At 43.4% G+C, this 12,656-nt stretch overlaps 1 protein-coding gene across 1 annotated transcript in view; it reads left to right on the top strand.

Annotated features, from left to right (window-relative positions):
• Positions 1-12,656, top strand: part of RGS6 (regulator of G protein signaling 6) — a 272,032-nt gene that overhangs the window by 227,196 nt on the left and 32,180 nt on the right. The window contains exons 10-13 of the mRNA XM_068397359.1: positions 767-865; positions 1,804-1,865; positions 5,539-5,649; positions 8,887-9,012. Coding sequence (XP_068253460.1) covers positions 767-865; positions 1,804-1,865; positions 5,539-5,649; positions 8,887-9,012 — 398 coding nt within the window. The remainder of the gene's footprint in view (positions 1-766; positions 866-1,803; positions 1,866-5,538; positions 5,650-8,886; positions 9,013-12,656) is intronic.

Raw genomic sequence — 12,656 nt, 5'->3', positions numbered from 1 at the left:
GCCTGTTCCAGTGCTTTACAACCCTTCCAGTGAAGAAATTTTTCCTAATATCCAGTCTAAAGCTCCCCTCGTGCAACTTGAGACTGTTTCCTCTCGTCCTATCCCTTGTTATCTATTTTGGAGGGGACACCAGACTCTTGAACTTCCATTGGTTGTTAAATTGCAGCAGAGCTATTCACGTGTCTCTTACAAATTTTAAATAAAAAGCAAAAGCACTAAATGAAAGGGTAACTGATATTACTTTCAGCGCAGGTCTCTGTCCTGAAAATGAATGGCTACAAGTCAATCTGCAGGATTTTGTTTAGAGAGTTTCATGGGAACTTGACTCATTGACACCTGGTTAAGCACTTTCTTCAATGTGTAGATTTACAACAAGAAATTAAACCAAGTGAAAGAAAATGGCATACGATTAGGTTCTAGTCATTTCTTTCTCTGCTTGGTCCACCACAATGACTACTCCCAGTGTTCATCCTGCAAGCATTGACACACACAGCCTTCAGAACTCCTAAAAATTATCAGCTGCATTTTAACATTTAAAGTAAACCCTTTTCTTAATGTCCCTGCAGACCTTCCAAGTGCAGGCATCTGCAAGCATGGTCTGATCTGTAAATTTTGCTCCAGGCTGAATGATTATTGACCTGTACGGATATAAACAGTAGGAAATTCCTGGCTTGTTACCTCACTGCTTTGCATTCTGCACTTTTCCCCATCGCATAACAGAGAAAAATGCCATAATCTCTTCTGTTTGTATATTGCTTCCTCACAGTCAGTATACGGGGTTACAGAGGAGTCTCAGCCCCAAAGCCCTGTACATGTGCCCTCCCAACCTGTACGCAAAACTACAAAAGAGGATTTCCGGAAACAAGTAAGTAGATGGCTATATGGCAACTCTTCTGAGATCTATTATCTGCAAAAAAAAAGGCATGTAAAGTTATGGAGATATCAGCAAAACCAGTTGTATGCTTTACCTGTCCTTGATCCTCACATACTTTATGTAAAGTAGTAAGTATTTAAAGATAGGTATATATATATATATTCATTGAGCAGTGCCGTTGTATGATGATATATATTATGGGTAATGAGAGGCATCATTCGGTACATGACTGTTAGACTGTACGGTCAGAGCTTTTAGGGAACTAGGAAAAAGTTATTTGCACAATCACACCAAGGAACGGCCAGCCAACTCGTACATCCTTGCCCTGGCACAGAGAGCTCTCACTCGAAATTACTGTCCTGCAACAGGCAGCACTCACTGAAGTACAGGCAGGAATTGCTAGGTCAGCATTTTAGTAAAGACAGCTTTAAACATTTTTCTTAGGCAGCCAGTTTTAGGGTGGTGTTCTGAACTAAACCTGAACACTAAATTTCATGAGCTTTTTCCATCATAGGCAACATAGGCTGAGGAGTACTGTGAAGAGCTAGTTCACAGCAGAGTGCAAACATGCTGTGAAACTGTTACTGGTCTTGTGATGCTAGTCAGTCGAGAAATGGAAGAGAGGAGTGTGGTGTAAAAAAGGGGATTGTATTGCACCCTGAGTAGTCTAGGAACCTCAGCCCAAAATATATGCCTTTCCTGCTTTTAATTGTGTCTTCTGAAGCTTCGCGTGGGGCTTTGCTATAGGAAATGGAGACTCCTGTTGGAAGCAGTTAATAAGCTGCTTCTAATACCTAGGGAAGGATCCCATTTCCTTCTGAGTTACTTTCAAGCTGTTTGGAAAGAGAAATCAATAGCGTGTTGGGATATGATCAATGCGTGCTGTAGAGCTCATGGATTGTTAATGTCCTTGTCATCTCTCTCCTCAGATAACTTTTCTGAACATGCAGATAGAGAGACATTGTTTAAAGATGTCCAAAGTAGCAGAAAGGTGAGTGTCCGATTTGCATGATTTCCCATTCTTTCCTCATTTCCAGTTTGGCATTTTCAGAAACAGAGAGCACGCAGGAACACACAGAGGCTTGTCCATTTTCTGTGCATCAATCCTTCCCCCTCCTTGACCGGCTGTTCTGCCTGTCTGCTGACCACTGGCACTTCTGCACTCGCTCTTCTGCCACTGAGAAAACATAGGTGAAAAATGAGGATGCTGTTGTACTGTAAAAGCAAAATAAATACTATTCACAAAAGAAAGAACCCTTGCATACTTTTGTTTCCCACCCCTTCACAACCCTAAAGTTTATTTACAGAAAAGTCATTCCTGTTTCAATTTGAAAATAATCTTTTTTCTTCTGTGGGTGAACTCTCAGTGCTCATCTCTTATTAGTCTGGCACAGCTCTGGGGAAGGAGCTTGTGTTTGCGTCTTGTTGCACGTGGTGGTCATGTCCATGTTCATACTGGGGTTGTAGGGCCAGTTTCTGCTCCCACTTATATCTGTGAAACCCTATGGGAAGTACTGGGCTTGTACCTGGACTACTCAAGGCAGTGTTTTAAGAAGTGGATTTCTCATAGAGGCAAATCAAGGCCACAATTTGACTTGCAGAATATTTACTTTTGGTAGGAAAGTATGAACAGGTAAAGAACAAGCTCAAATTTCACAGGATCACAGAATGGTTAGGGTTGGAAGGGACCTCTGGAGATCATCTAGTCCAACCCACTGCCAAAACAGGTTCACCTAGAGAGTGTTGCACAGGGTCGCATCCAGGCAGGTTCTCAAATTTAATTGAGAATGACAGCTCCTTTACTTAGATAACTTTTAAGTTATGCATGTTTGCAGAAGAATCACTGAGACAAATGTAGGGATTGGCACGCTCTTCAGTAACATCACTTCTAGAGCAAAACTGTGTTGAACGTGAGGGACATGGTAAGAGCTGGTGCCTTGTAGAGAAATAATAGAGGAATTTTTATTTAAGCAAATTAAGAAGAGATTACCTTATGAAATGTGCTTTGCAGTGCCTCCACCTGTAATTAGCATGTGTGTACTAAAGTAGGCAAATTAAATGGCAAGAGCTCCAAAGTAAGTTCCTATTGGCTTGTAAAGTTTAACAATTAAAATGAAAATTTATCCAATTAAATAGAAAATATTCAGAGGCTCCCTGAAATCTTACATACACTATGTTGTACGATTGAAATTAGCACATTCATATTTATGTTTTGGGCTTTCTGGTTCTTTTTTATTAAGAAGATTCATTTGTCCTTTACCAAAGAAATGTCATTTTGTACTGAATTTACTTACAATGACCTTAATATACTGAGACAGTAATAATTTCCAGGCTGGTAATTTACAAGCAAGCAGATCTGTTTTGCTTGAATTTTTTCTAGGTAGGTATTTATTCAATAAGATGGACTCAGTAAAACTCATTCACTTGTGAACATGAAATCCTGTCCACATAACACACCTGTTGTTCAAGTTCGTAGGGAGCTACTGACGTTATAAATGTCACATTGTCAATGCCCTTGTCCAGCAGAAGAGGAATGGAAAGGCTCTCAAAAGGTTATCCCCAGCTCCTACGAAATAAATGCCCACTACTAAAGATTCTCTCCCCCCTTCTCCCTGTTCCCCTTCCAGGAGTAGTTCTGCACCAAGTGCATACCTCAGCTGCTCCAGGCACCTTGGAAACAGTTTTTTTCTCCTTTCTTCCACATCCTTTCTCCCCACTTGGGACCTGCACACTGTCAGGTTCAGGATTTGGCAATGAGATTTGAGAACTGTTGAGAAAAACTGTCAGTGTATTCTGCCTGCTGTTTTCCCTGGCTGCATCGTGTGGTGTTAGTACAATCCCACTACATGTGGCATCACAGAAACGGCTGGGGAAAACTGGAGCATCTTCGTACCGGGAGCAATCTCAGCTCCCTAGATGAAAATCTGTGCTATCCTCTCATCTCCTCAGTTACTGTGAAGGCTCAGCAGGGCTCCCTGATTGCGAGACAGTTGGATTTTCAAGGCAAGCTCTGCACCCTTCAGTGAACTCTTCCCACCACCTCTTCTACCAGTGAATTACAGTGCATCACCTGGAAGGCCAAAAGTCCAGGTTTGCATTTTGACAGAAATGCTTTCCCTTAGGATTCCCTTGCCTGTAGCCTCCTTTAGACAATGAGGCAACGATTCCACTGCTGTCATTATACTGAATCAGCAAAATGTGCTTAGCAATTCCCACTTGTTTCATTTAATTTAGTTTTTTCCCCTTTTATTTTTGCTAGTACTTGTACTAGCATCTCTGATGCCTTCTTATTATTTCAGTAGGAGCAATTCAAGTTTCACAGCAGATATCTCCTGATTGATCCTTTTTGTTGTTTTTTTTTCACCAACCCTCTCTCTCATTGATGTCTCAGGGATTTCTGCTGCTCCCTGAAATTGGACGCTGCTCCCTTCTCCAACCCTTGACCCACAGCAGTCATGAAATGTAATTAATGAAATGAGATGAGACAGCCCTGAGTGCCCTGAGGGGCAGTGGGAACCTGCTGTGGTTACAAAAGTGTATGATTTTAATGCCTCATGATAAGAGCTAGGACAAACAAAAAGAAATAATTACTGTAGAGCAGGTCAGGGAAACTTTCTGCCTTTTGTGACCCTTTGTTTCACAGGGTCTTTTCATGTTTCTGTCTTTTTAAGATGTGGAAGACCAGATGTAAAGTTTAGCATGGACAGTCACAGTGCAAGTAGATTAGTTGTTCAGTATGATGAGACTCAATTAACTTAGTTAATTACTTGGCAGACCTAGGCAAAAAAAAATAAAAAGTGCCTTAGAGTATTTCCAATATAGACTAGGACAAATTTATTTTGATTTCTTTCATATACGCTGTCTTTCTTTTGTAAAAACGCACCCCTAGCCCCAACCCCAGTGTAATTCCTGAATCACTTATGCAAGCAGACACTGTCCTTTTCCCAGGAAGCTCTTTGAATCTCATCCTAGTGAGGATTAGAGGCTATATGTCTTATCTGACTCGTCATGAAGCAAGCCAGAATAAAGGCCAGGTGTTTTTCCAACATGCATATAATTTACTACATTCTAAGTTAATTATTATAAACTACTGTTGAAGTATTTTAGAATAGTGCCGTTAGACTAAGTGGTACACCAGTGTAACAAAAAAAAATTATCTATAGCCTGAAGCTTTGATGCTCAGGACTGTGATCCTCCAAAGATTTAAGTATATTCTTAGCTATAGCACATGACCCTATTTAGATGAGTTACTCATAATGCATAAAGTGGGTGCACAAGTCTGCAAAAACCGAAAGGGCGAAAGGCAACAGCAATGTGCAACAAATGAACAGGAGGACACACACTTCATAGTCATCCCATGGCTGTCTGGGGGAAGTCCTACCATAGCAATCCAGTTGTTGCCTCATCGGGCCTTTTGTGGGCATCTTGACAGAGATGAGCTTGAGGAAAACACTGCAGTGAGCTGGTGGGCGTTTGCAGAGCAATCCTTGCATGCACCATCCCTGGGAAAAGGGACTCCTGTGATTGCTGAGGAACTGACTAATCCCTACAAAAATAAAAAGAAGCACACAAAAACAAAAAAAAAAAAAGCTGTACCTCTCTGATATGTGACTGAGCATTCGGGCCCTGATTCTTTTTCTTCTTTCTTCTTTTATATCTGTCAGTTTAATAGCTTACACAGAGCAGTATGTGGAATATGACCCCTTCATAACTGCTGCTGAGCCTTCCAATCCCTGGATAAGTGATGATGCAGCATTGTGGGACATTGAAATGAGGTAAGAACTGGTCGTTTTAAGTACTGTTAGAGTTGTCTCGCTGTTTTGTTTGTGTGCTTTTCCCACTGCCCTGTTTGGATAGGAAGTTGGATGTCTGTAACTTTACAAGATACAAGTACATAGCTGAAGTTTAAACAGGAGCTTATGCTTTAATCACTTCTTCTGTGAAGTATTCAGCCCTTCCGCTTCCATATGATTTGATGTGTGGTACTGTGTAAGTCAGGTAATGGATGTTCTCATGCCTGTCAAGGACACGCACAGACACAGGTCTAAGAGTCCACAGATACAGGATACTGCTAAGAGTTACCTGTTCCAGCACATCTCCTTTGACCTTTGAGAGCCTGCTCTCTGGTCCTCCCCCAGGTGCAGTGCTCCAGCCCTGCTCCTGTCCTAGGATCCCATGAAAGATGCCACTGGCAGAACAGGATGGGTTAGAGGGCAGTGGCCGTTCCCACTGTGCAGATGTGGATTTGGCACAGGAGCCAGGGGAGTGTAGCTCACACATAATGTGTGAGACTTGGCAGGTCAGAATTATAATAGATTGACAAAGTGAGTTTGGGCCTCATCTGTTAGTGAACAAACTGGCTTGTCTCTGTTACAGTGTCTAATAGATGAAAAGGAGGAGGAATGACTGTAGGACCTCCAATGCCTTGTACCTCAGAGAGTTTCTCAAAAAAACAAGCACAGCACTGCAATTTAGATCGTCTTTTGCCCATGTGATGCTGGTACAAGGGAAGTCTGGCCAGTGTCTATCTCTTGCCATCACAGGCTATCCACAGCCCTTGTAGTAGGGCTAGAATTGTCCTGCCTGCCTCTATGCCTAGCATCTATCGCAGCAGGTTTGTATGGAATCACCGTGCCACGTATCACCTTCGCTATTCACTTACATCCCATGGACAACTACTGCAGGTGCTCACCAGCTTCTCCTAGTGTTTAGCTGCTGCTGTTCGGCACCAAATCTGAACTGGGAGTTCACTTCAGCAAATTTTTGAAAAGAGAATACCAAATCTAACCCTGTCTGTTCTTGAATAATAATGTAAAGTTTAAGATGCTACCAGCCTAAGAAAGCCAATTCATAGTGAATCAGTGTTCCAGGAAAAGGGCAAGTTATTTCCCTGTTTAAAAAATATATGGTCTGGGATGTGAAAGATGTTTTCACCTGCTTCTCTGGTAGTCGCAGAAATCCATTAGTTCCCTAATATCTGCCCCTCTTCACATAATTTTAATATTTTGGATTTCCTTTTTAGTCAGTTGCTCTCATTTTCTCCATCCTCCTTAGCAGGGCTAGAACCAGATACAGCCCCTGCAAAATACCTCTCTGGAGGAACCCCCACCCACAAGGTAATCCAGGCATCCATTATTTCTGCATCTGTTGAGGTAGCTGCAAATCCCAGAAAAGATGTCTGTGTCCCTGAAGAATACAATTAACCTGATGTCACGGCCTTTATAGGAATTTAAAATAGATGCTTGGCTTCTGCTGTGATTTCAGAGTTAAGGAAGGTGATTCTCCTGCTGATGAAAAAGAGAAAGTTGTATTGTTGGGAGATGGAAGAACAAACAGCTCTGTATTTCTATTTTATTCTGTATTGTAAGAGAAGTCACTGCATCTGCATCTAGTTGCAACTTGCATGAATAATTAAATGATCCCCGAGAGCTGCAGTATCCCTTGTGTTGCCTGCAATGCTGTTTCCTCCTTTAGGAGAGCAGAGCTGAAAACAGAGAGCCTCTTGCTTCTAGTGGTAAGGCCAGCCGCTGAGTGGACAGCCCTGCGCCACTACAGTTCATCCTTCATGGCACTCAGGACTCAGGAAACGCCACGCAAAGCCTTCAAGTTTAGTCAGCACTGTGGCCTTTTCATTCATGCTAGAACATTGTGCAGCAGCAAGAAGAGCAGCTACAGATCTCTGGATTCCGCAGGAAGTTCCCTGAGCTTAGCTCGCGCATAGCTCTGCACAAACATGGCTTTCATCTCCCCGTGTCTGGGTTGGCTCACTTAACAGGTAGGCTGGCATCTGTGCCCTTGTCCACAGCACTGCTGGCTCCTGGGTTAGTGCAGGAGGAGCCATCCCAAGTGCTCTGCACATCAAGTGAGGACATAGCCATCAATTTTGCTTAGTCTTTACACCAAGAGGAAATCAAAGCAGGCATTTTATTTACCCCTTTGGCTTATTTGTCTTCAGCACAGATCGCCACTGTCCCCTAAGGCTCCAGGATTAGGAATCACTGTGGACATGACGAGACACGTAGTTTAATAGATATGTACTGTTAACAATGGCTCTACTGTCACAAATGTGAGCAGCTGAGCTGTATTTTAATGGTTGTCTCATAGTATGACGCCATCACACCAGAAGCTTTCAAACATTTTGTGAGCCCAGATTACGCTCTGATGCGGACTGTCTCGTAGGATTCTTGTCGTGACTCCCAGGCGTTGCCTCTCGCCATAGGCATCTCTGCAACACGTCTGGCAATTCAAACAAGAGCTTATGTAAGTGGGGTTGTATTAAGAAATCATTTAGGAGAAGGTTTTTAGTGATTTTGAGTGCCTCTGCATTTCAGTGTCCCAGCTGAGACACAAAATAAGAGTCTGATTATCGTGGAGGGTAGGAGGGAGATGCTTTTTAGTCTTCCAAGACTTAGGTATCCAAAAATCAGAGGCACTGAAAAATAAAAGTAATCAAACCAGTAATCATTTTTAGAAATCTTGTCTGCACTGCTTCTTAGTGAAACTGCTTTTTTAATGCAAATGGGGAACTGAAAATCTGAAGCCAGTTCCAAGTGACCAGCCAGCACTGTGTGGGACACAAGGAGATGCTCTGGAACTCACCAGCACCCCAGGGAACACCACTGTCAAATTTCTGCCTTTACATGTAAGAAATCCCAAGGTACATTTGAGGAGATACAGAAGTAGTGCATAATGAAGAATCATTCAAGTATGGTATGCTGTTCTTTACATGAAACCTACCAGAAATTACTCTGAAAATCGTATCATTCACTGTCTCTCTCATTTTGCTATGTATGTAGCACCTAGATAGTACAGTTGCTTTCGTGATGACCCTGGTCTTTATAGCTTCTTTTTGTATGTTATTTGCTAACTTGTATTTTTGCAAAATCTTGAGGAAAAAAAACCTCTCGTCTGATAATCTTCATCCCTTCGCTGCTTAGCAGAAACAGCAGCAGGTGCTCGGACAGCAGGCAGAAATGCACATTCCGTCTGTTTTTTCCCTTCTCTCCAAACAGCAAAGAACCTAGTCAACAGCGTGTGAAGAGATGGGGATTCTCCATGGATGAGGTGCTGAAGGACCCAGTAGGACGAGACCAATTCCTTCGTTTCCTGGAATCAGAATTCAGCTCAGAAAACCTCAGGTGAAACCTTTTTTGACTTGAACTAGATGAATGGGACCAATCCTACCTACTTTCTTGCACAGGTGAAATGCAGTCCTTGGTCTGTCTTGAACTGTGTGGTGCTGCACCTTGAATACTGTGTCCAGTTTTGGGCCCCGCACTTCAAGAAAGATGTTGAGGTGTTGGAGCGAGTCCAGAGGAGGGCAACCAAGCTGGTGAAGGGTCTGGAGGGTATGACCTACGAGGAACGGCTGAGGGAGCTGGGGTTGTTTAGTCTGGAGAAGAGGAGGCTCAGAGGTGACCTTATTGCAGTCTACAACTACCTGAAGGGAGGTTGTAGCGAAGTGGGAGTCGGCCTCTTCTCCCAGGCAACTAGCAATAGGACAAGAGGACATAGCTTCGAGCTTCGCCAGGGGAGGTTCAGGTTGGACATTAGAAAGAATTTCTTCTCAGAAAGGGTCATTAGACATTGGAACAGGCTGCCCAGGGAGGTGATGGAGTCACCATCTCTGGATGTGTTTAAGAAAAGACTGGACATGGCACTTAGTGCCATGGTCTAGTTGACATGGTGGTGTCAGGGCAATGGTTGGACTCGATGATCCCAGAGGTCTCTTCCAACCTGATTGATTCTGTGATTCTGTGATGGCACTGTTACAGATACCTATACTAGAACTATGTAAGCAATCTCAGGAACAGTGTTTAGCAGAGCCAGTGTTGACAAGTATCATATGCAAAGGCTTGCAAAGTTGTAATAATGTGATGAGACACGGCATATCACTATTAAGCCCCCTAACAATATATAGGATATACATGTGTATTTGTGGCAGGGGTCATGTGAGGGAAACATACTATGGTGATCATGTGGCTAAAAACTGTTGCAGTACAGGCACTCACCAAATCAGGTTTGCAACAGCTAAAACTAAATTCTGTCACCTCCTAACTATTTGAGAGCTTGACTCTCACCTCAATAGCGCACTCTGTGTGTGGGGATTCTGAGTACCTGGCTTCTCATGTTGCGAAGCAGACAAAACTTCTGTTATGAAACCTTTTGTAGACACCCATGTGATCCTACATCAGACTGAGAGTCTATAAATCTATTGTGCACAATTCTGCTCCTCCAACTACAGCAGGAATAGGCAGCAGTAATAAGTTGCCATATTTCTGGTGAAGCAACACTAGATGAAGACAAAACCTTTCCTGGAAGATCCATCCCCTCTGGCCTTGTCCATAACACTGTTCTAAACCCAATCTCTGGCCCTAGCATATTGCTCCAAGATACAGTCCCATTGCAGAATTGATGAAGAGACATTGGAAGTGCCAACAGCATGCTTCATTCTGGGGTAGCCATCCTTCAAAGAGTGTGCCTATCTCTTCAGCCCTCCCAGCTGCAAAACTAAGGGCTAAACTCAGTGCCTTAGGACTCATTAGTCACCCCTACGTACCCCAGAACTAACGTATTAAGCCATTTTCCCTTATTGATACCAGGTATCTTCTAACACTGGCAGAAGAAGAGAGATCTAGCTAGATATCCCCCATAGACCCTAAGCTAAACCCACAGCCCTGCCTACATAGCAGGGATTCAAGTCCCCTGCTTATCCTAGCGTTAACCAGCATATAGCCACAGGTTTTATCATCCTTGTCTTGAATCTTAACTCTGATTCCAGCCCTAACCCTGAAGTTCATTTTAGGGAAGGCAGCTCACCTGCTATGGAGAGAGTGAGGTCCATGGAAGAGTTAGTGTATTGTTGTATCCTGAAGATACAACCAAACCACAACAGGTTCCATAACAGCAGAAGCAAATATACTACAGGGAGCTCTGAGAAACTGGGGTTCCCAGGATTATGCTTGAAACAGGGCCAGGGCAAACAGTGGGATTAGCATTCAGGATTGCAGGCAATTAAATGCTAGCTTCATTGCTTGGTGCTGCAAAGTCCAAAGAAAACCGGAGAGGGCTCGTGCCAGACAGAGAGGCAGCCTGAACAGGTAGAGGTTGATACTCAGTGGCTGAGGTTACAGTTCAGACTCTCACCTGCACGTGACAAACAACCAAATTTACTGCCACATTCATCCCTTTGTGCAGAAGCAGGAAGATGGTGGTTGGCAGCAGGGCGGATGACTCGTGGTTGCCAGCAGGGCAGGCTGCAGCTGCCAGTCTGTGCTGAAGGCAAGGGTTTGAGTTGGTGTTAGGGTGCCAGTCTGTGCTCTTCTACTCTTGTGTGTGTGATCCTTAACTTTGCTCCTTAACTGAGGTGCAGCATGTCAGAGGAACTTCACGGATATCTGCAGTGGTCCTCACCTGCTTCTTCCCCTGATAAGTCCTGGAGGCACAGAAGGATCCAGCAGCGTAATGTAATTTGACTGCCCTAGATATGGCAGTATCCGGTAAACCCCACTTTTTTTACAGAGTCTGAATTACACTGCAGAGGCTTCGTTGTGGTGCTCTGCTGCCATCTCAGCACATGGATGGGCACGGGGACCAGTTCACGTGGTTTCTTTGGGGCAGTCCTTTTCCTGTAGGCCCTGTGATCATTGGCAGAGACGGCCAGAGAGCTCCCAATTTCACTGGCAGAAGGGTGCCTGCTCCTGGGCTGAGGAAATCTGCTGTCAATGGAGCATGCAGTCAGTCGGGTTTTGGCCTTTGCTGGCAGTGAGCGGGTGTGATGTTGTTTTTAGTCTACACCAGCTAAAAGAACTTGATTGCACCGCCTTTAAGTTTGTGTTCTGTTCATTTTTTTCACTTAGAAAATCAAACACGTTAGTAAAGCATGTGAAAAATTGCTGCTTTAGTGCAGGCTGCTAGCCTGCAAGGTCTGAAAGGGAAATTCCCCAGAAAGTGATTTTAAATGACATTGGAAGTGACCATCGTATTTATCAGATTTGCCTGTCTGAGGATAAATACAGAAAGCATGCCAGCAGTAAAGCACTGAAAAATCAATGCACTTTTATGTTTGTTATTTTTAAAAACCTGAAAGTTAACTTATAAGATAAACGAGGGAGTATTACTAAATTACATAAATGAGCTTGAAATTTTGTTGCTGAACAGGTACTGAACTTGTATATGCTTACTGCAGTTATGTACGGTGGTGCTCATTTGCAATTAACTTGTAGTGATGAAGTGCAAAATTAATATACTGTATTGAAATACTCCTCAAATGGGTTTTCTGAAATTGTGCTAATGAAATCCAGCAGGTTTTAATGACTAGCAGGTGTCTCCCACCTTCATCCTACTCAAACTAATGGAGAAATTTTCATGATGAGAAGGCAAGCATGTACCTTCCTCGGTCAGTCAGAGCTGCTCCTCCTCCTCATGTGCATTCTCTTGGGTTTGAGATGGCTTGTAGCAAAGGGAGGCTGCAATCAGTGGGCTGGGATAGAGAGGTTAAATCCCGCGTCCTGTTTGGAAGACAGTGGTGTCGTTATTAGTTAATATGAGAACATTGCTATCATTCTTGTGGTGTCATTATCATGGTATTGGCTTATGTGGTATCCTTGTTATCTAATACTGGATCAATACAGACAGGTGGGGAAGAAGCTGCATCCCGTAGTCTGAGGGGGATGAAGAAAGACTACAAGGCCCTAGGACGGTTGGTGAAAGAGTCTGGGGCACAAGTTGTTTTCTCCTCCCTCCTTCCATTTTCAGGTGATGACGCGGGATGGAATAGTAG

Source organism: Nyctibius grandis, chromosome 4 (assembly GCF_013368605.1).
Source record: "Nyctibius grandis isolate bNycGra1 chromosome 4, bNycGra1.pri, whole genome shotgun sequence".
NCBI classification, from domain to species: domain Eukaryota; kingdom Metazoa; phylum Chordata; class Aves; order Nyctibiiformes; family Nyctibiidae; genus Nyctibius; species Nyctibius grandis.
The sequence above is the reverse complement of the archived record's forward strand: the minus strand, read 5'-3'. Positions and strand labels throughout refer to the sequence as shown.